Source organism: Theropithecus gelada, chromosome X (assembly GCF_003255815.1).
Source record: "Theropithecus gelada isolate Dixy chromosome X, Tgel_1.0, whole genome shotgun sequence".
Classification (NCBI taxonomy): domain Eukaryota; kingdom Metazoa; phylum Chordata; class Mammalia; order Primates; family Cercopithecidae; genus Theropithecus; species Theropithecus gelada.
Genome location: NC_037689.1, coordinates 17,705,144 through 17,729,589, shown reverse-complemented (window position 1 = coordinate 17,729,589; position 24,446 = coordinate 17,705,144). Strand labels below are relative to the sequence as shown.

At 37.2% G+C, this 24,446-nt stretch overlaps 1 protein-coding gene and 1 non-coding gene across 5 annotated transcripts in view; both read right to left on the bottom strand.

Moving 5' to 3' along the window:
* Positions 1–24,446, bottom strand: part of CASK (calcium/calmodulin dependent serine protein kinase) — a 392,463-nt gene that overhangs the window by 38,525 nt on the left and 329,492 nt on the right. For all 4 annotated transcript variants that reach the window (XM_025372348.1, XM_025372349.1, XM_025372350.1 and 1 more), the window contains 4 exons: positions 19,601–19,789; positions 11,784–11,862; positions 3,655–3,740; positions 2,208–2,276 (listed from right to left, as the gene is read on the bottom strand). In XM_025372348.1, coding sequence (XP_025228133.1) covers positions 2,208–2,276; positions 3,655–3,740; positions 11,784–11,862; positions 19,601–19,789 — 423 coding nt within the window. The remainder of the gene's footprint in view (positions 1–2,207; positions 2,277–3,654; positions 3,741–11,783; positions 11,863–19,600; positions 19,790–24,446) is intronic.
* LOC112616696 lies at positions 12,912–13,018 on the bottom strand. The gene has a single exon (XR_003117731.1). It is a non-coding gene; the product is annotated as a U6 spliceosomal RNA (small nuclear RNA).

Here is a 24,446-nt window from a genome sequence, read left to right as displayed (position 1 = left end):
CCTTCAGAATCTTTCTATTATAGAATAAATATTATTACTAGTAAGGGTAAAAGAGATATACATTAGAGAAGAACTCTTTTTAAAGACCATTTTAGTAGATTGAATAAAACAATGATCTCAAGCCTATAATAATATTACACTTCCGGCAAAGATCCTAGGAGCCACAGCCTCTCTACCTATATCCAGGCTCCTCCATCGCTTGCTTTCTCTCTACTATTCTACACACTCAAAATATTTTCCAGGCTCCATTCCCTTAGTGTCTAAATCAACTTTAATGATAAGAACAAGGAGAGGTAGGAAATAAGTACTTTTAAATTTTTGTTTCTGTAGAGTTCTTTTAAGCCTTAGAAATGTGCATGTCTCTTTAAAAGACATTTGTTTTTTTCCCTAGATGACTTAAGAGCATTTCTAGAACCTGTTAGCCTTAAAGGTAATGAGATCCCTTAGAAGAGCATTCTCATATGTTAGTGAGCAAGACTGATCTCCAGGTGCCACCCGCAGAGACTCAAGTCAGTAGAGCCAGGGTGAGGGGCAGGGGTCTACTCTTTAACCAAGGACCTGGGGGATGCAGATGCAGGTGGCCAGAGAGCCTTCTTTTTTTTTTTTTTTTTGAAATATTGCCCTAGCTGGGAAGAGTCCAACCACAAGCTTGAATTCTGCCAGGGAACACGAGGTCCAAAAAGGCTGGGGATGGAGCTAGGAGAGAAGTATCATTATTTTTCCTACTATTCAAAGGCAAAGAAGGTAAGAGGGGTTCTTTTTACTCAAGAACATAGAATTTACATCTATGATACTGGTTCCACCCCAAACTAGTTCGACCACTTAAAAAACAAAAGAGAAACTTACGTTATATTAATAACTAACAGTACCTTCTAGTTAGTTAGCCAAAAAGACAAAAATCAATTGTATTTACTAAATTTCTTCAACAGATGAGAAATGATGTAAGGACATCTGTAATTCTAGAATATTAAAATTATTTACATAAAATGTTAAGTGTGACATTCTTTGTTTCCCAGCAAAGTTTGTGCTCTAGGTAACAAATTTCAATGCTCTGAATCCTGGAACAGAAGCAATTCTGCATTTTCTTTTGAAATATACTATTAATTGAAGTTCCACAAAAAGCCACCAAGAGGAGCTCAAGACCCGTTATAACGGACACCTCAACTGCCATGGCTCACCAAAAATACACTTGACAAAACTACACATTTTAATATGTATCTGCAATAGGTTTTAAAAAAATATGAAGCCTCTGATTTTTCTTATAAAATTTACACCATCACTAGAGACTAGAAGTATTACAGTTTCTCTCTCAGGTTCTTCTAAGTACAAATCCAATAAGTTACCTGTCAGTCCTAAAAATTAACTTTAGGAAATGTGTACTTCATATTGATGCACACATTCTTAGAAGATGCACATGAAAGAACAAGCTTCAATAAATAACACTCGAGCTGAATGTGCAATGACCAAAGGATGATACCATTTATGCCCGTTTATATTTCCAATATAAAAAGAATAGATTTTTGAATCTCATTTAATAACTAACACGAAACTGAATAATATAGGTTAGAAGAACTATAATTTCTATAAGATAAACCTATTTTAAGAAAGAAACTTTGGGGCTGTATTACTCTAGAAAACTTACTTGTTTACAGATGACATACCATTCTAAAGTTAAACAATTTTACAAAAGGTTGCAAAAGCCTATTTCCCTCTAGTGAAGTCAATTATCAATTCATTGCAGACTTAACTTCCATCTAGAGACCTATCGCAATTATATGAACAACTCTATCTCAACAGAAATAGATTACTTCTCAGATTCTTGGAAAGAAGAACTATCTATGTGATTTCTTAACAAGGGAAGTGAATGAACTTCCTGGAAATATTATTGCAATTATGGCCTTTAGTTTCTTTCCCTCAGACACTCCGTTTTTTCCTTATTAAGCCTTATGTCATTATTTATAACTTCTCTACATTTTGCTCAGATTTCAGCCTGCAAAAAGTTCAAGTGCTGAGGAGATCCACATGGAAGCAGGGCTGAGTAGGTGGATGGGACCTACTCTGTTCCGTTATCTTTGTTGTAAAATTGGTGTGCAGTGATCTAACAGCACAGGCAGAAACAATCTCCCAGAAAGCAAAAACATACAGCCATCAGCAGACAGTTAGTTAAGAACTCAGAGGAGATGGGGGTGGTTTGTTAGAGTCATTACCTCACAGGATGAAGACTGAGTACGGTAACTTGGCACAATCTTGAAGGTAATACTCCCCCGCATTTCCCTCTGGAGAGGGGGAAAAAAAAAGATAGAAAAGTTTTCTTACAAACAAATGTTCGCAAAACCATGTAAGAAGCCACTCAAAATATGTGGGGGCAATTAGCACAAGCCATCTGAGAGCACATAGCCCAACAATGAAACCTAGTCATGAAGCAGGGAGTTAACAGTAGAGGAAGTTCCTGGGAAAAGCCCAGCAGCCGATTGCCTTACTCATACAGCAATGGTCTCACAGATCTTCAATGGTCACCTTTTTATAGACATGAATACAAAACTTTCTAAGTGACATGCCTTTCAAAAGTGAATATACATTGAATTAGATAATGAACTAGGTAATTACATAAAAATTATATTGAGTATGCCACATTATAATGGTATACCCCATCGAATACGCTTTTTACTTTTTAAAAATTTTTATTTATTTATTTTGAGAGAGTCTTGCTCTGTCATCCAGGCTGGAGTGCAGTGGCAGCATCTCAGCTCACTGTAACCTCTGCCTCCCAGGTTCTGGTGATTGTCCTGCCTCAGCCTCCCAGGTAGCTGGAATTATAGTCATGTGCCACCATGCCCTGCTAATGTTTGTATTTTTAGTAGAGACGGGGTTTCACCATGTTGGCCAGGCTGGTCTCGAACTCCCAACTTCAGGTGATTCGCCCACCTTGGCCTCTCAAAGTGCTGGGATTACAGGTGTGAGCCACCGCACCCAGCCACTTTTTGCTCACTAATTTTGGCTTTAAAAATTTTTTTTGGTGAGTCTGTAAAGTTTATTTCATACTTAATAGGTATTCATAACCTGGGGGCTACTACACTGCAGTGGGAAAAGGGACCAGAGGCCCAAAACACCTCTGTCTGCTTGCTATGACAATCAACACAGGCAAAGGCTGTCATTTTGCCTTTTTTAAAAATCCAAAGCCTAATTCGAATACAGATTTTGAATATGTATGGTCAAAAATGGCCTGGTCTACCGTGGCTTTCCTCCCTTCTATGCTGTAGAGAAATCCACGACAGCTGGCTATGACTCAGCTCAACAGGAAAGAGGTTTCTGACACTGCTGATGTCAGGAGAGTTGAGGTCAGTGAGAAACTAGTTCACATGTATAAACGCTGAAAAGGTTTTCTTTAAACATCTGCTTAGTAAGAAACAGGAGATAAAGGATAAAAGGAGAGTGTTAAAGCCTACATTGCTAAAGACAGGCAAAATGTTTGTAAACTCTTGTATTTCAACATTTTTCTAGTTGTCAGTTTTGTGAATGTTATATAAGTTCAAGTCCACATAAATATGGTACCAGAAATTCTCTGATTACAGAATACTCCTCATTTGTGTATTTAAAAACAAGCTAACAGAGTAAAAGTCAATTTTAGGAAAGGAAAAACTTTCATTTACTTACAAGCATTTTTTGCAGCTGTTCCACTGTTTGGTTGGCCACACTGATGCCATTGATTTCTCGAATTTCATCACCAACGTGAAGTGTACCTAAGAAATTATATAACATTATAAACATGAAATGATATATGCTTTTATAGTAACAAAATCCAGAGGCATTAATGTAATTTTTAAAAACTAAGTTGAATATTGAGGGCCAATATTTCAGAGACAGACACAAGTTTGGTTGCAGCAGAATTATTTAACTCATGTAGTAACCTCATCAAAACAGATATATCTACTTATGGAAGGCACAGTTTTGATGGATGGCTGCAGAAATCTGTTTATTTTTCTGAGAGAGGTGGTATGTATAGTGGTTTAAAAGTATGGCTTCTGGATCCAGACTGCCTGGGTTCAAATTCCCGCTTCCTTGCTTACTAGCTTTAAGATCTTGGGTAAATTACTGGAACTCTCCATATCTCAGTTTTTACACTTGTAAAATGGAGATGAAAACAGTACCCATCTCATGGATTGTTTTAAGAGCTAAACAAATTTAATATATGCAGAAGGCTTAGAACTGTTCTTGGCGCATACCAAGCACCATGTCAGTGTTTCCTGCTATCGTTATCTGCCAGATATGATACGAAGGTTGTTAATTTTCCAAGAGTTGTGACATGATAATATCTACATAACAGCAAGTTCCGTTAAACATAATTTAATCTTTGGTTGGCATTTCAGCATCTTGTAATACTTCAGCTAGAAAGAAATGACCAAGAACCAATGCGTAGAGTGTTATTTACAATTTTGCTTCCTTATTTATAAATCGTGCACAAATTTACATACTGACCTGGCTTCATTACAAAAAGATAACTCCGCATGCAACAATTAAAGAATAAACATTCATCTTAAGTACACATGGGTGATTTATAAAAATGATTAAAGTGCTATGCTATAAAGCAAGTCTCGACAAACCTCAAAGAAATGGTGTCATACAGACTACATTCTCCAACCACAATGCAATTAAGTTAGAAGTAAATTACAAAAAGATATACAGAAAATCCCGTGTGAAAAGTAACAGAAAATTATAAATAACTTATAGGTCAATGAAAAGTATCATAATAGAAATGTAAAAATACTTAGAATTGAGTTATAAAAATGCTTCATATCAAAACTGGTGGGATACATTAAGACAGTATTTACAGAGAGAGTTTAGTCTTAAATGCACATATTAGAAAAGAAGGCTGGGCCAGGCACGGTGGCTCACACTTGCAATCCCAGCACTTTGGGAGGCCGAAGTGGGCGGCTCACGAGGTCAGGAGTTCGAGACCAGCCTGGCCAATATGGTGAAACCCCGTCTCTCCTAAAATATAAAAATTAGCCATGGGTGCTGGTGGGCACCTGTAATCCCAGCTACTTGGGAGGCTGAGGCAGGAGAATCGCTTGAACCCGGAAGCAGAGGTTGCAGTGAGCACAGGTCGCACCATTGCACTCCAGCCTGGGCGACTGAGCGAGACTCCATCTCAGGAAAAAAAAAAAAAAAAAAAGAAAAAGAAAAGAAGGCTGGGCATGGCGGCTCATGTCTATAACCTCAGTGTTTTGGGAGGCTGAGGCGAGAAGATCACTAGAGGCCAGGAGTTTGAGACCAACCTGTGCAATAAAGCAAGACTCTATCTCTACAAAGTATTAAAAAAATTAGCTGGGTGTGGTTGCTTGTAGTCCTAACTCAGGAATCTGAGACAGGAGGATTACTTGAGCCCAGGAGTTTAAGGAGGTTGCAGTGAGCTATGATTATGCTACTGCATTCCAGCGGCTGATGGAGCGAGACCCTGTCTCAAAAAAAAAAAAAAGAAAGAAAGAAAGACTGGAAATAAATGAACTATGTGTCAAATTTGTAAAGTTAGTTAAAACTAATAGAAAGTTAAAAAAAAGGAGATAATAAAAATTAGGTCATAAAACAATGAAACAGAAAATAAACATATAATGAAGAGAATGAACCAAACCCAGAGTGGGTTTCTGAACAAACCTCCGGCAAGGTTGATCAAGAAAAAAAGAGTAGGCACAAATAAACAATACTAGAAATGAACAGGGGACGTAATGACAAAGACGGCAGAGAATAAAAAGGTGAGAGAATACTATGAAGAAGCTCTCTGCAATAATATTTTAAAACTTAGATTTTTAAAGGAAAATGTAATTTACCAAAACTCACTCAAGAAATAGAAAGCCTGGATGGCCTTTTAATGTTAAAGAAATTGAAGCAGTTGTTAAAAAACAAAAACAAAACTTTCTTAAAACTAAAAACCAAAACGCCAGGCTCTGATACTTTTATAGGCAAGTCCTACCAAACTTTCAAGATACAAATCATTCCAATATTATATAAAGTCTTTCAGAGAACTGAAGAGGGAATACTCTCCAAGTCACTGTATGAGGTAGATATAACTTTGAAACTAAAATCAGGCAGAGATATACAAGAGAGGAAAATTAACTATGGGCCAGTCTTACTCATAAATGCAAATAGTGAGATCTTATAAACAAAACATTAGCACACGGTCAGGCAGTACATAAAAAAGATAATATGTAATGACTAAGCTGAGTTTATCGGAGAAATTCAAGGGTGGTTTATCATTAGGAAATCTTTAAAAGACATTCACCACATTAACAGATAAAAGGAAAAAAACAAATGATCATCTCAGCAGATACTGAAAGAGCATTTGATTAAATTCAAAACCCATTCCCATTTAAAATGCTCAGCAACTACAAATATAAAGGAACTTCTTTAGCCCCATTAAAAGGTATGTACTAAAAATCTACATTATTCTTAATGAATAAATATTGGAAAGGTTCTTTTTTAAAAAAACATTTTTTTTCCCCTAGAGACAAAGTCTCTCTCTGACACCCAGGCTGGAGTACAGTGGCGTGATCATAGCTCACTACAGCCTCAAAACTCCTGGGCTCAAGCAATCCTCCCACTTCAGCTTCCTGAGTAGCTGGGACTAGAGGCGAGCACCACCATGCCCGGCTAATTTTAAATTCCTTTTAAAAATAAGAATATGACAGGATGTCTACTATACCACTCCTTGAAAGACTGCAGGTCCTAGCCAGTGCAGTAACATAACAAAGAGAAGTTAAAGAAATAATGATGTTCCCCACTGTCAATATCAGACAGATCAACGAGACAGAAGGTTAACAAGGATATCCAGGACCTGAACTCAGCTCTGCAACAGGCAGACCTAATAGACATCTACAAAACTCTCCACCCGAAATCAACAGAATATACATTCTTCTCAGCACCACATCGCACTTATTCTAAAACTGACCACATAATTGGAAGTAAAGCACTCCTCAGCAAATGTAAAAGAACAGAAATCACAACAAACTGTCTCTCAGACCAGAGTACAATCAAATTAGAACTCAGGATTAAGAAACTCACTCAAAACCACACAACTACATGTAAATTGAACAACTTGCTCCTGAATGACTACTGGGTAAATAACAAAATGAAGGCAGAAATAAAGATGTTCTTTGAAACCAATGAGAACAAAGATACAACATACCAGAATCTCTGGGACACATTTAAAGCAGTGTGTAGAGGGAAATTTATAACACTAAATGCCCATAAGAGAAAGCAAGAAAGATCTAAAATCGACACCCTAACATTGCAATTAAAAGAACTAGAGAAGCAAGAGCAAACAAACTCAAAAGCTAGCAGAAGACAAGAAATAACTAAGATCAGAGCAGAACTGAAAGAGATAGAGACACAAAAAACCCTTCAAAAAATCAATGAATCTAGGAGCTGGTTTTTTGAAAAGATCAACAAAATTGATAGACCGCTAGCAAGACTAATAAAGAAGAAGAGGGAGAAGAATAAAATAGACACAATAAAAAATGATAAAGGGGATATCACCACCGATCCCACAGAAATACAAACTACCATCAGAGAATACTATAAATACCTCTACGCAAAGAAACTAGAAAATCTAGAAAAAATTGATAAATTCCTGGACACCTACACTCTCCCAAGACTAAACCAGGAAGAAGTTGAATCTTTGAATAGACCAATATGTTGGCTGTGAAATTGAGGCAATAATTAATAGCTTATCAACCAAAAAAAGTCCAGGACCAGACGGATTCACAGCCGAATTCTATCAGAGGTATAAAGAGGAGCTGGTACCATTCCTTCTGAAACTATTCCAATCAGTAGAAAAAGAGGGAATACTCTCTAACTCATTTATGAGACCAACATCATCCTGATGCCAAAGCCTGGCAGAGACACAACAAAAAAAGAGAATTTTAGACCAATATCCCTGATGAACATTGATGCAAAAATCCTCAATAAAATACTGGCAAACCAAATCCAGCAGCACATCAAAAAGCTTATCCACCATGATCAAGTCAGCTTCATCCCTGGGATGCAAGGTTGGTTCAACATACACAAATCAATAAACGTAATCCATCATATAAACGGAACCAAAGACAAAAACCACTTGATTATCTCAATAGATGCAGAAAAGGCCTTTGACAAAATTCAATGGCCATTCATACTAAAAACTATCAATAAGTTAGGTATTGATGGAATGTATCTCAAAATAATAAGCTATTTATGACAAACCCACAGCCAATATCATACTGAATGGGCAAAAACTGAAGCATTCCCTTTGAAAACTGGCACAAGACAGGGATGCCCTCTCTCACCATTCCTATTCAACATAGTGTTGGAAGTTCTGGCCAGGGCAATCAGGCAGGAGAAAGAAATAAAGGGTATTCATTTAGGAAAAGAGGAAGTCAAATTGTCCTTGTTTGTAGATGATATGATTGTATATTTAGAAAACCCCATCGTCTCAGCCCAAAATCTCCTTAAGCTGATAAGCAACTTCAGCAAAGTGTCAGGATACAAAGTCAATGTGCAAAAATCACAAGCATTCCTATACACCAATAACAGACAAACAGAGAGCCAAATCATGAGTGAACTCCCATTCACAATAGCTTCAAAGAGAATAAAATACCCAGGAATCCAACTTACAAGGGATGTGAAGGACCTCTTCAAGGAGAACTACAAACCACTGCTCAATGAAATAAAAGAGGACACAAACGAATGGAAGAATATTCCATGCTCATGGATAGGAAGAATCAATACTGTGAAAATGGCCATACTGCCCAAAGTAATTTATAGATTCAATGTCATTCCCATCAAGCTACCAATGACTTTATTCACAGAATTGGAAAAAACTGCTTTAAAGTTCATATGGAACCAAAAAAGAGCCTGCATTGCCAAGACAATCCTAAGCCAAAAGAACAAAGCTGGAGGCATCACACTACCTGACTTCAAACTATACTACAAGGCTACAGTAACCAAAACAGTCATGGTACTGGTACCAAAACAGATATATAGACCAGTGGAACAGAACAGAGCCCTCAGAAATAATGCCACACATCTCCAACCATCTGATCTTTGACAAACCTGACAAAAACAAGAAATGGGGAAAGGATTCCCTATTTAATAAATGGTGCTGGGAAAACTGGCTAGCCACATGTAGAAAGCTGAAACTGGATCCCTTCCTTATACCTTATATAAAAATTAATTCAAGATAGATTAAAGACTTAAATGTTAGACCTAAAACCCCTGGAAGAAAGCCTAGGCAATACCATTCAGGACCTAGGGATGGGCAAGGACTTCATGACTAAAACACCAAAAGTAATGGCAACAAAAGCCAAAATTGACTAATGGGATCTAATTAAACTGAAGAGCTTCTGCATGGCAAAGGAAACTACCGTGAGTGAACAGGCAACCTACAGAATGGGAGAAAATTTTTGCAATCTACCCATCTGACAAAGGGCTAATATCCAGAACCTATGAAGAACTCAAACAAATTTACAAGAAAAAACAAACAATTCCCTCCAAAAGTGGGCAAAGGATTTGAACAGACACTTCTCAAAAGAAGACATCTATGCAGCCAACAGACACATGAAAAAATGCTCATCATCACTGACCGTCAGAGAAATGCAAATCAAAACCACAATGAGATACTATCTCACACCAGTTAGAATGGCAATCATTAAAAAGTCAGGAAACAACAGATGCTGGAGAGGATGTAGAGAAATAGCAACACTTTTACACTGTTGGTGGGAGTGTAAATTGGTTCAACCATTGTGGAAGACAGTGTGGCAATTCCTCAAGGATCTAGAACTACAATTACCATTTGACCCAGCAATCCCATTACTGTGTATATACCCAAAGGATTATAAATCATGCTACTATAAAGACACATGCACATGTATGTTTATTGTGGCATTATTCACAATAGCAAAGACTTGGAACCAACCCAAATGTCTATCAATGATAGACTGGATTAAGAAAATGTGGCACATATACACCATGGAATACTATGCAGCCATAAAAAACGATGAGTTTATGCCCTTTGCAGGGACATGGATGAAGCTGGAAACCATCATTCTCAGCCAACTATCACAAGGACAGAAAACCAAACACCGCATGTTCTCACTCATAGGTGGGAACTGAACAATGAAATCACCTGGACACAGGGTGGGGAACATCACACATCGGGGCCTGTTGGGGGGTGGGGGACTGGGGGAGGGATAGCATTAGGAGAAATACCTAATGTAAATGATGAGTTGATGGGTGCAGCAAACCAACATGGCATATGTATACCTATGTATCAAACCTGCATGTTGTACACATGTACCCTGAACTTAAAGTATAATAAAAAACAAAAAAGAAAAGAAAAAAAAAGAAATAATGATGCTGTGGTTTTACTGAACATATAAAAAATTATTAAAAATAGCAAACAAAAAATACATACTGGAATCTAAAACCACATATCCTCCTGCGGGAGTGCTGTACACTCTCTACGCCTATAAAGATTCCTCCGAAAGCAGCAATGATGCCAGACATCATGTTGCATACACAGTGGTCTCCTCTTATTCTCAAGAGGAGAATAAGGCACTAAAATGCTTAGAGTGTTACTTCTTGCTCTCCGGGGTAAGGAAAGAGGTGTTAAGTACAAAAATAACCCTATCTCAAAGACAGAGCGTCTGCCAGAAGAATCATTTTTGGAACCTCCTCTAAATACTAGTGCATATAACTCAGTCCTTTCAAAGAAAAGCCTAAATCCACACATCCAAACCCTGCCCATCCTTGAGAGTTAACTGAAGATGCACCTTCTTAAAAAATCATTGTTCAAGCTGGGCAGGGTAGCTCATGCCTATAATCTCAGCACTTTGGGAGGAGGCAGACGGATTGCTTGAGTTCAAGAATTGGAGACCAGACTGGGCAACATAGTAAAACCCCATTTCTACAAAAATATCAAAAGTTAGCCAGGCATGGTGGTGTGCGCCTGTGGTCCCAGCTACTCAGGAGGTTGAGGTAGGAGGATTGCTTGAGCCTGAGAGGAGAGGTTGCAGTGGGCCAAGATTGTGCCATTGCACAGCCTGGGTGACTGAGCCAGACTTTGTCTCTGAAAGAAAAAACCCCACATCATTCTTTGTCTATTCCAGTTCTTAGTGAATTCTCTCTACAGAATGACTGCACTCACTATGGCAGGTATTAATAATTTAATCATTGATTTGACATCTCTTACCATTTAATTTTTATATTATTTAACTCTATGACGTCCTAATTTATAAATAGCATATCTAATTCCTAAATGAATGAGATAACAGTTCTTAAATGGTTATTTATTTACATACATCTTGTACTCCAGAACAGATGTCTCTCCTACATCTTGAGGCCCAGTGTAATAATTTGCTTTATCTCCCGTGGTCCCCATAAGTTGTAATCTAACAGTGATACAGAGATGCTCCGGCTAACAGAACTCTAATATACTGTCCCTTCATTATCTACATGCTGGAGCATGTGCAGATAAATAAGAAACAATGGAGGCCAATAATGATTAAAATCAAAGATGATTTTAAAAGATCCTTTATATGTATCCTTTATACTTTGTTAGCTGGGTGTGATGACATGCACCTGTGGAAAGCTGAGATGGGAGGACTGCTTGCACTTAGGAGCTCAAGGTCAGTCTGGGCAACATAGTGAGACCCCATCTCAAAAACAAACCAAACAAACAAAAACATTTTCTTCACTAGGCTACAGGGGAAAAAATTAAGGAAGGCAAAGAAAGAAATATATATGAAACTTACCTTGCCTGTGAATCATGCCCCCATGCATAATTCTTGCAACAATACAATGATTTAGTTCATTCATTTTTAAAGTGATTCCCTGTAAAAAAAAAAATAAAAAGTTCAGTAAAAGTAGAATTACTATGATAGTACTTCTCTTAATATTTATGATTTTGCGGTAGGCTATAATAGAATACATACATTTTATATAATGCTTTTAACACACTATTTTCTTTTCTTTTCTTTTTTTTTGAGACAAGAGTCTCATTCTGTCACGTGCAGTGGCACGACTGCAGCTTACTGCTACCTCCACCTCCAGGGTTCAAGTGATTCTTCTGCTTCAGCCTCCTGAGTAGCTGGGATTAAAGGTGCCTGCCACCATGCCAAGCTAGTTTTTGTATTTTTAGTAGAGATGAGGGTAAGGAAAGAGATGGTTCACTATGTTGGCCAGGCTGGTTTCAAACTGCCGACCTCAAGTGATCCACCTGCTTTGGCCTCCCAAAGTGCTGGTATTACAGGTGCGAGTCACCATGCCTGGCCGATAGTGCTTTTAAATCTTCTAATTATCATTATTTTCCCTGTTGCTCTATTTTTAATGTTGCCTATTATTTTTAAAAACAGTTTTTATTGATATATTATTGACATACACATATTTAAAGTGTACAATTTGATAAGTTTGACATATGTATGAAACTATGGCCACAATCAGGATAGTGATATATCTATCATTCCCAAAAGTTTCCTCATGCTTGTTGATAATATTCTCCCATCCCTCCATACCCTCCCCACCACATCCCTAAGCAACTACTAATATGACAATCAAAAAGCTGATAATATAGTTGTCGACCAGTCAAATGCTGATACAGTCAACTTTTGCTGACTACAGATTTGTTTGCACTGTACATAAATGAAATCATACAGTATGAACTCTTTTTTGTTGCTTTTTTCTCTCAGCATAATTATTTTGAGACTCCACCATGCTGTTGCATGTATCAGTAGTTTGTTCTTTGTTCTTGCTGAGTGGTATTCCATTGTATGGACGTATCAGTTTATCTACTCACCCACTGAATTGTTTTCTGGTTTGGGCTATTATAAGTGAAGCTGTATTCCTGGGTTAATCACCATTTACTCATAACATATATATATATTTAAGATCTGGAACACTTCATGCATTCATATGTCATCCTTATACAGAGGCCATAATAATATTTTCTTTACTGTTTATATTTCAGTATATATGCTGCTGAAGTGAGCACATATTAACCTTTTCATATATTGTTGGATTTGCTTTGCTAAGATTTTGTTTAGAATTTTTACATCTACATTCATGAGGGATACTAGTCTATAGTTTTCTTTCTTTGTAATGTCTTATCTGGTTTTGGTATCAGGGTAATGCTGGCTTTCTAGAATGAGCTGGGAAAAATTTCTTCTTTTTCAATGTTTTGGAAAGAGTTTGTATAGAATTGGTATTATTTCTCTATTGTATGTTTGATAGAATTTATCAGTGAAGCCATCTTGACCTGGAGTCTTCTTTGAGGAATAGTTTTTAACTACAAATTCAATTTTCAAATAGTATTGGGCAATTCAGTTTATTCCTTCTTAAATGAGCTTTAGTAGTTTCTGTCTCCCAGGGAATTTTTCCATTTTATCTAAGTTGTTGAATTTATTGGCACAAATCTGTTTATTTCCTTATCATCTTTTTTGTATCTGTAGACTCTGTAGTGATGCCCCTTCTCTCATGCCTGATATTGGTAATTCATGTTTTTTCCCCCCGATCGTATAGTCATTTTTCCTGATCAGTCTGATCTTTCCAAAGAAAAAGTATTTTTTGTTTTGTTGATACTCTATTGCTTTCTGTTTCCTATTTCATTAATTTCCACTTCAATCTTTATTATTTCTTCTCTTCTACTCATTTTGGGTTTAATTTACTCCTTTTTGCCCTAGTTACTTTTAAGGTATAAGCTGAAGTCATTGATTTGAGATGTTTCTGCTTTTCTAATATAGGTGTTGAATGGTACATATTTCTCCCTAAGTACTGCTTTAGTGGTATCCTGCAAATTCTGATATACTGTGGTTCATTTTAATTCATTACAAAATGCTTTTTAATTTCCCTTTTGATTTCCTCTTTAGTCCATGGGTTACTTAGAATTGTGTTATTTAGTTTTCAAGTAATTGGTGATTTCTCTCTGTTATTCATGTCTAATTTAATCCCAGTGTGGTCTGAGAATATACTTTGATATCAATAAAGCTACTCCAGCTTCCTTTTGATTAATGTTATCATAGTATATCTTTTTCTATCTTCTTACTTTTATTTATTTATTTATTTTTTAAGAGATGAAGTCTCACATTGTCAGGCTGGAGCACAGTGGTGCGATCGTAGCCCACTGCATCCTCGAACTCCTGGGCTCAGGTGATCCTCCTGCCTCAGCCTCCCAAGTAGCTGAAACTACAGGCATGCACCACCAAACCTGGCTTCTACCTTTTTACTTTGAAACTATTCTTTGTGTATAAAGTGCATGTTTTACAAGTAGAACATGATGATTGATACAGTCTGGTATAAATATATATTCTTGCTATTTGACTTCTATTTGTTCCACCTGTTCTATGTTATCTTTTTCTGCCCTTCTTTGTATTATTTTTTATTCTGCTTTCTCTCCTGTGTTTTCTCTCACAACTCTTCATTTTATTGTTTTAGTGGTTGCATTAGGGTTTATAGCATCTACCTTCAACTTGTCAGTGTACCTTCAAGTGATATTATACCACTTCACATATAGTATAAGAGCCTTACAATAGTATATAGTACTTCTATGTCTTTCTTCCTGACCTTTGTGCTACTGTTGTCATACATTTTATTTTTCCATATACTATTAACTCTAAAACACACTGCTGTTTTTGTTTAAATTGCCAATTATAAGAGATTGAAGTAATAAGAAAAAGAACTTATAGATTTACCCACATAGCTATCATTTCCAGTGCTCTTTATTCCCTTTTTGTAGACTCAGATTTTAATCTGTTATCATTTTCCTTCTGCCTGAAGAATGTCCTAAATATACTGTGAGTCTTCCAGTGTGGGTCGGCTGAATTCTTTCAGCTTTGGTACGTCTGACGACATTTTTATTTTGCCTTTATTCTTGAAAGATACCTTTGCTTGGTTTAGAATTCTAAGTTGAGAAATGTTTGTTTTTAGTACTTTATGACACTGTTCTTGTTTGTACTGCTTCTGATAAGACACTGATGTCATCCTTATGTTTGTTCCTCTTTGTGTAAAATTTCTTTTTTTTTTTTTTTTTTGAGATGGAGTCTTGCTCTGTCGCCCAGGCTGGAGTGCGGTGGCATGATGTCTTGGCTCACTCCAACCTCTGCCTACCAGCCTCGAGCCATTCTCCTACCTCAGTCTCCCAATTTCTTTTCTTTCTTTCTTTTTTTGCTCTGTTTCTCAGATTTTCTCTTTGTCATAGGTTCTAAGCAGTCTGATTACGATGTACTTTGGTATTGTTTTCTTCATGTTTCTTGTGCTTGGGGTTTACCATGGTGTTTGGATCTGTGGGTTTATAGTTTTCATCAAGTTTGGAATGTTTTCAGTCATTATTTCTTCAAACATTTCTTCTTTCTTTTCCTCTCTCTCTTCTTCATGAACTCCAATTAACCATGTATGAGGCTGACTGAAGTTGTCCCACAGCTCAGCCATGCTCTTTTAATCTTTAAAAATTCTTTTTCTGGCTGTATTTCCTTTTGGTTAGTTTTTATTGCTCTGTCTTCGAGTTCACTAATCTCTTCTGAAATGTCTAATCTGCCATTAATCCCATAGTGTATTTTCCTGCTAATTCTATTATCTGTCAGTTCTATGTCATTTTTGATTGATTATTCTCCATACTACAGGTCACACTTTTTGGTCTTTTTACATGCCTAGTAACCTTTGATTAGATGTCAGACATTGTGAATTTGTTGCATACTTGATGTTTTTGTATTCCTAAAAATATTCTTGTGTTTTGTTCTGAGACTTAGATCAGTTACTCGGACATAGTTTGATCCTTTAGGTCTTGCTTTCATGATCCATTAGGCAGGTTTGGAGCAGTTGTCAGTTTGTGGCTAATTACTTCTCATGACAGAGATAAGATTTCCCTGAGCACTCTACATAATGTGCCATGAATTAGAAATTTTTCTAGTCTGACTGGTGGGAACAGATAGTGTCAGGTGCTGTTCCTTCCAATCATTTTGGATGTTTTTTTTTCTCCATTCAAAGTGGAGAGTGTTGGGGAGTTTCTCAGTGTTGGGGAGTTTCCTATCAGACATGCAATGATCGATACTCTGCTGAATACTTGAGGGAGATCCTCTACAGATCTGAGGTTCTCTCTGTGTGCAGCTCTCTCCTCTTCAGTACTCTGTCCTATGAACTCTAGTTGCTTTGGTCTCCCCAGACTCACAGCTGTGTCCCCTCAATTCAGGGAGTCTGCCTACTCTGCCTTAGTTCCCCTCCCTGTGCTATGGCCTGGAAACTCTCTGAAGGCAGCATGGTGGGGCATTCATATGGGTCACCTTGTTTCCTGTCTCATAAGAGATCACTGTCCTTAGTTGCCTGATGTCTACTGTCTTGAAAACTGTTCTTTCATGAAATTTTGTTTTTTATATGTTGGGTTGTTTCAAATGAGAGGATAAATCTGGTCCCAGTTACTCTATCTTGGCCAGAAATGAAAGTTCTACAGTCACATTTAATGCCAGAATACTATTCTACAGAGTAGATCACTTTTTGTTTTCTGATAATCCACTATTAAAAAAAACAAGCATTCATAAGCATATTTTTTGCACTAGATCTGGTTAATCCTAAGAATCACACAGGGAAATTTTAAATAATGCTGACTCTTAAACCCACTCTTTAGATGTAAGTTCAGGAGGCCTGGAATGCAGCCCAGAAATCTGTACTTTTTAACAGGCTCCCTTGCTGGAAAGTGGCCTTGAATTTGAGACAGTTAAGGGTAGGGACTGTGTCTTTTATTTTTCACTAGAGAATAACACTGTCGGAAAGCTTGATAAAAATATCTGAGACTTTATACTCTAAACTTAATTTGTACCATTCCACAAACTATAACTTTGCATGGTTCCTATTTTGCAGTTTTCAGAAGTGGTAGGCGAGCAATGTGAAAAATTGGTTTATCAAAACGTTTCCAGTCCTAAGATTCAATTGTAATATTCAAGTTTCATTTCCAACTTGTACATTCAATCAGCTTGTATGGCTACTAAGAGAAGTGTTCCTGGAAAAATGCTGTAAATTAGTGTGTAAGTCAAATCTAATTTCATAAGGGAAATGATAGTACAATAGAGGTTCCACCCTTGAAACTAATAGATTTATGTATTCATTCAACTAACATTAACGTGAACTTACTATGAGGCAGGCACTCAGCTAGGTACAGTAGCAAATGAGACAAAAAGGGTCTCTCATGGCCAGGGGAAGTTCACCTCAAACCAACTGTAGTTAACATTTATTATTCTGTAGGTCCCAAATATTTCTCTGTAGAGAGGAGCTGATTCATGTTCTCTCTGTTCCCAAGTTAACGAATTCTAGGGAAGGGATTGGCATAGCGTGGGTTAGGTGCCTACTCCTGAACCTACCAGCTTGAGGGGGGATATTAGGAAGGTTATACTCCTGGCCTTTCCCTGTTTATATAAGCCTTTCCTCGATTTTGTAAGCTAGTTCAAGCTTGGTTTTTGTCACTTGCAACTATGGGAATCCCAATCAATAAAAAAAATAATTATGAGTATGATGCTACAAATGGGAAAACAGAGGTGTGTAACAGGAGTATATCACCCTTGGGGAATGGACACATTGTAGAGGGTCTGAAAAACAAAATAGATCACATAGAAATATCCTGCACAGTAACATAATGCTTTGAATAAGACAACTAAGAAAGCAAATAAAGTTGTATTAAGTGTATTAGAGATTTATATTCTATTATTGAAAATATATATTTTATATTTCACATAAAATAACTCCTGCTTTCATGGAAACTCATCAAAAGGAGAAGAAATATACCTCTTCACTAGGATCACTAAAGGCAGAAGAGCTTTTGGAAGGAGACTTTCAGGGGAGACTCAAGACCATTTTATGCTTTCTGAAAAGTAACTCAGGGATGTAGTTTTATGCTTTTATTCAGTCTATGTTTCCTTTCTTTTTTTTTGAAACAGAGACTTTCAGAGCTAGGTGGGATCCTGGGGATCATTCATTTAGTCAACTATGCTTTTAGAGATGAGCCAGCTGAGGCCCACTGACATGAAGTGATTTGCCCAAGACACCCAAAACCTGCTGTAGCCTATGCTCTCTTAAGCCAAAGAGTTGTCTGGATAGTACCAGAAGGGGTGAGGTGATCTGCATGCCCCCATGTGCTGCAAGATAATACTGTATAACGGGCAAAGATTACTAAATGAGAATTAGGACAAGAAATGTCTAAGCTGAGGGCTCGCCAAAAATCGTGGTCATAGAATCACTGCTTTATAACTTTTCCCTTAATCTAAAAGGCAACTTTTAGAAGTAGGTAAATTTGTTTTTCTATATCCTAATATCCCTTTTCTATGCTCTCAGGAAAAAGATATGAATGCGTAAATTTGAATTTTTTTCCTCTTGTAAAGATATGGTTTCTCCTCCAACTTGGAACTTATCCGATATTCCCTGTCTCAACGTCCATTCAGTTTTAGAAACCTAAAGCTTAAGGGCTGTCCTTGATCCTTGCTTCTCCCTCAGTCCCACTGTCAATCCATTGTTAAGGCTTACTGATTTTACTTACTCTTTCATTATTTCTTAAATGTGTTCACTTCTTTCCATCTTGACATCCATCCCTCAAGTTCAGAGTTCCATCATATCTGCCCTGCGCTACTGCAGTAACAGCCTCTTAACTGGTTTCTGTACATCCACTCTTGACCCCTCTCATACATTCTTTAGAGTGATATTTTTAAAACGAAAATCTGATATTATCCCCCTGCTTGAAAGTCTTCAATAGCCTCCCATTGTTTTTAAGATAATGAACAGAATCCTTAACATGTGTTCCAACACTTGTATGATTCTGTTCCAGCCACTCACCTTGCTGTCTGTAGTTCAGCCATGGTGCCTTCTTTCCATTGGGAAACTATGATAAGAGCCTTTACCAGGTTTACACATGTGCTATCTGGTTTGCCTGAATGGTATCCCCCTGCTTCCCCTCACTCCCCTTGCTCTGTTCAGTTAACATCAAGGAGCCTTTCCTTGATCTTCTCAGTCCACGAGAATTCTATGAGAATGATGAGGCAAGGTTCAGCATCAATTCTATTCCAGCTCTACTCCCAAGCACTGAGTAAACTGATTCATATTAAGTGGGTAGGTGGGAATGGAAGAAATTTCATTTCAGCAATGTTACTCAATTCTTTGAATGCCCCATGAATTAATCTTCATCTAATTTTGTTGAAGGCAAAAGATCTGAAAACTATAAGATTTATAAAAGGATGATTTTTACAATGTTACTAGACATTCACTTTCTCAATACCAATACAAATACGTCAAATTGTCCCTTTCTTTGCTGCCCCAGAGGTTTTTACACTCTGGAGGAATGTTACAGTATGTTCCCCTTTTTTTGGTTGAAGGGCAATTGTGAAAGGAGAGGTGAGAAAGAGAACCAGCATGCCTAAGACACAGTGTCAGGCAGAACAATTCTAGAAAAGAAGGGCAGGGGGGAACTGAAGATCTGGAAACATTTCTTTAAAACTATTCATGTCTTCCCTCCCTCCCCAACTCCTAGTAGCATAGGTTGAAGTTAGCTGATCTAACCCATGCTGGGATTTTATGAGAGTATTGAAAATTTTCTTTTCCTACTTACCATTGGTTCATCTGTGTTCTTTTGGAACTGTACCAGCCGAACTCTGGTCACATTCTCCATATCCATGTCTCCGTTAGCACTTTCTGGAGAATCGCCGTTTAAGTAGGGAGAGGTGGGAGGAGGTGTGACCCTCAATGCTTCATCACTGTAAACTTCATGTGCCACTACGTCGTGTGTCTGAAGTAAGGCCTAGTGTTTTATGAAGAAAAAAAAATTAATAACATTACTATTTCAGCAGAAATTTATTTTTAGTTATTTATTTATTTTGAGACAGGATCTCACTCTGTCACCCAGGGTGGAGTGCAGTGGTGAGATCTCAGCTCACTGCAGGCTTCATCTCCTGGGCTCAAGCGATCCTTCCTCTGCAGCGTTCTGTGTAGCTGGGACCACAGGTGCATGCCACCACACCCGGCTAATTCTTAAAAGTTTTTTTGTAGACATGGGGCCGACAAATTTATTATATAAACATATCTCATTCTTTTCCTCTCAAAGGTATCACTCATCTAAAGAGAACATAAAGTATGTAATATCGACATACAACTATATCTCAATTTCTTTGTGACAAATAATCATGATAAATAGATTTTTAAAAATATGAGTGAATAAATGAGTGAATCAATGAAGAGATGTGTTTGATGACTATCTGGGTCAGAAGTGTTATCAACTAACTTGTTCAAATGAAAGCAGACGGTACAATTTCAAATAACTTAGCCAAAAGAATCATCTATAAATAAAGTTGGCAAATTTGTGCTGGGGCTTGGAATTGAAACAAATTTAAAAAGAAATGGTGCAATAATTGGAGTATTGAGCAAATATCTTTCATCAAAGCACTTACAATGACACTTTTATATAACTCAAAGGATGAAAATAATTTATAGCATATGATTTAGAAAAAGAAAAAATATATATACAGATGTACCTTAAAAATGTAATCTTCCAAAATATCACATATGATATGGAACTCAAACTCTAAACATGTTAAATTGTTTTGTTCATTATATTTTTTGGAGTACTTGTTTAAATAAAAAATAAGTTGAGAATTATTATTATGACTTCTTTTTGCAAAGCCTATTAACAAAGAGAAAGTTATTTCTTTGTATTGACATCTCTATTTGTCAGCTTGGTGAACTTCAACAATAAAATGTCCCTTGTTTCCCTGAAAAAGAATGTCCTTCTACTGACCACACTTTTTGTGCCATCATAATAAACCCTTTTTAATAAGCATAAATATTTGAACATTTCTATTTCAAAGAGAATCTATAGCTATTGGAATGTCTGGAGCTTTACACAGATTATATTTTCTTGTGTGCTAACTATAAATTTGGTTCTATTTTAATTTGTGATCTGTGTGGTAATGAGATATCTGCAGATAATGAAATGCAATTAAAATTGCTTTAAAAATATAACTCATAGCATCTGAAATTAAGTTATTTTATTAAAAGGCTTAAAAAGGTCATGACTTGGCTATTTTAATTTTAAAGGCATGCATACTAGGCAAAAAAAAAGGTTAACAATCTGGTAAAATCATAAAGAAGATAATGCTGATTTGTCACCAGTAAAGAATATGCCTTGAATATTATACACAGTTGGGTTTCTAATGGAAATGGCAGATATTTTACACAATCTCAGAAGACTGGTCTAAACTGGGATTTGGGTGAGGAGCACCAAGGGGCACTAAGCAATACATATCTTGAAAGTAGGGCTCCGTGATGGCCCTGGGGACCTTGGCTTCCTCACCAGTACCCTGATTGCACCCTGTACTGGTACTCCTGAGCCCAAGTATAGAGGCTGTGCTATGTGGGCAAATCCCTCTTTTTCTGATTTAATTGTGGTCACGTAAGAAACTAAGATTTAGGACAAAAAGCAAAAATCGGTAACATAAAAAGTGGAACATTTCATTTGCTAAAATTATGTTTGTCATATCACTGCAGCCTTGACCTCTTGGGCTCAAGTGAACCTCCCACCTCAGCCTCCCCAGTAGCTGATACCACAGCCATGTGCTACCATACCCAGATAATTGTTGTATTTTTTGTAGACACGGGGTTTTGCCATGTTGCCCAGGCTGATCTTGAACTCCTGAGCTCATGCAATTCACCTACCCCAGCCTCCCAAAGTGCTGGGATTACAGGCCTCTACTCATTCTTTTAAATTATATAAGCAAACATTTGTATTTAATGCATTATTTACAAGGAATGATAAGCCCACAATAATAAAATAATACCCAAACTGGACTTTAAAAGAAATATGCTCAAATATGTCACCAAATAAGGTCATACTCAATATTAACCACAATTTGGCACTGTAAATGATTGCTACCATAAAATGAAACTTAACCTAAAGTTCTAATTCATATCCAAACAGAAAAAGGGGGCCACTTACAGACTATCTTTTTAAAAGCTTAAAAGAGTATGTAAAATAAAAAATAGAGAAACCAAAATTTGAACATTTTTCTTCAAATATGTTAAGACATATGAGTGAGCAGTTGTTACTAAGCTGAAATAGCTGTCAGTTTTAAATACGTAACAATCACGTAATAGGAAAAAAACACTTTCACTTTTTGTACTGTAGTAAGGATATGTATAAGACAACTAACAACATCAGACTAGAGTGAAAAAATCTGACTATTTAATGTTTCATATTTTACAACTGCAACAAGCAAAAGGAATGTTCTTTTTAAAAAGTCAGCCTTTCAAATGGAACAACTAAAAAAGGAATCAGTGAGATAATATTCTTTTATGATGACCTCTAAAGATACAGATTTTAGGCCAGGTGTGGTAGCTCATGCCTGTAATCCCAACATTTTGGGAGGCCAAGGAAGGATGACTGTTTCAGCTCAGGAGTTCAAGACCAGTCTGGGCAAGAAAGTGAGACCCCAGTCTCTACAAAAAATAAAAAAAAGTAGACAGGCATGGTGGTGCATGCCTGTAGTCCCAGCTACTTGGGAAGCTGAGGCAGGAGGATTGCTTTGCCCAGGAAGGCTACAGTGAGCTAAGAAGGTGTCACTGCACTCCTGTCTGGGCAATAGAGCAAGACCCTGTCTCTTAAAAAACAAAAACAAAAACAAAAAAAACCACAGAGTTTTAAAGTTGTTTAAATTTACCCTTATTTCCTCTCCCTTTAGTTACTGTAAATATTTACAAGTAGCTGCATTTTCAGTGTTGGGCAATTCAATGTTAAATCCTCATGTTATAATAATCAGAAAGCAAAGAAAAATTTGGATGACTGAGCAAATAAGTCTGAAATTATAAATATGCCAAGAATAACTCCCAAACCTTGGCATAATAAAAAAATTATAAGTATTAACATATTTCCCCTTAGCTATTAATATTTCTTTAAAAAACCAAGATTTTGAAACTATGATTTAAAAAATGCTTATAAGATAGAAAGCCTCAGCATTTAAAAGCTCATTTAACATAGCATATATCTATATATATCTATATATATATCTATATCTATCTATATCTATCTATAACTATCTATATATATCTATATCTATCTATTATATCTATATCTATATCTATCTATCTATCTCTATCTCAGAATTATATTTCCCACATAAGATATTATCCACACATAAGCTTATTTGGGAATGACCAATGAGCTCAACTTAAATTTATTAGAAAACTGATTAGCATTAAATCAACTGACTTTTAAGAGCATGGGCTTTGGTGCCAGCAAGATCTGGCTTGAACCTCACTGAGGCCACTGACTAGGTGAGTGACCTTAAGCAAGTCTCTTTACCTTGTTAGGGCACAATTTCCTCTCTGAATTGTGAAATGGGTTTAATCACACCAGCTTATATCCCAACCACAAGCAAGTCCTCTTGTATGTAACCATCTCCAACACAGAAACCCCATCTGCCCATGTTCTACCATCCTCACCTTTCTCCAAGCCTCTATCACCTCTCACAACAGCCTTCCGATTGGTCTCCCTAAACACTTATCCCCGCTACAGTCCGTTCTCTACACATCAGCTCCAGCAAAGCACAGATCAGATATTTTCCTGTGTACCATCACTTAGTGTCATCCCACTGCAATCAGGAGAAAACTGTAGACTCCCTACAATGGCCTGGAAGGCTTTTATTTATTTTTATTTTTTATTTAGATGGAGTCTCACTCTGTCTCCCAGGCTGGAGTGCAGTGGTGCAATCCCAGTTCACCACAACCTCTGCCTCCTGCGTTCAAGAGATTCTCCTGCCTCAGCCTCCTGAGTCGCTGGGACTACAGGTGCCCGCCACCATGCCTGGCTAATTTTTGTATTTTTAGTAGAGACAGGTTTCACCATGTTGGCCAGGCTGGTCTCGAACTCCTGACCTCAAATGACTCTCATTCCTCAGCCTCCCAAAGTGCTGGAATTATAAGCATGAGTCACAGTGCCTGACATTTTTTATTTTTTATTTTTTGAGACAGGGTCTCGCTGTGTTGCCCAGGCTGAAGTGCAGTGGTGCCACCATGGCTCACTTCAGCCCTGACCTCCCAGGCTCATGTGATCCTCCCACCTCAGCCTCCTAAGTAGCTGGGACTACAGGCATGTGCCACCATGTCTGGCTAGTTTATTTTTAATTTTTTGTAGAGATAGGGTCTCCCTATGTTGCCCAGGCTGGTCTTTAACTCTTGGGTTCAAGCAGTCCTCCTGCCTTGGCCTTCCAAAATGCTGGGATTACAGGCATAAGCCACTGTGCCTGGTCCAAAATTTATTATATATCTGTTTCTAGCTATGGAACACTGCACAGAGCAGTTAGCCAAGGAGAGGCTAACCTATCTGAAAATGGGCAGGTTCCTAATCCATTCAAGGTTTTACTGATAACTTACTATGTGCCCTATAAATGATAGATACTATGGAGCAA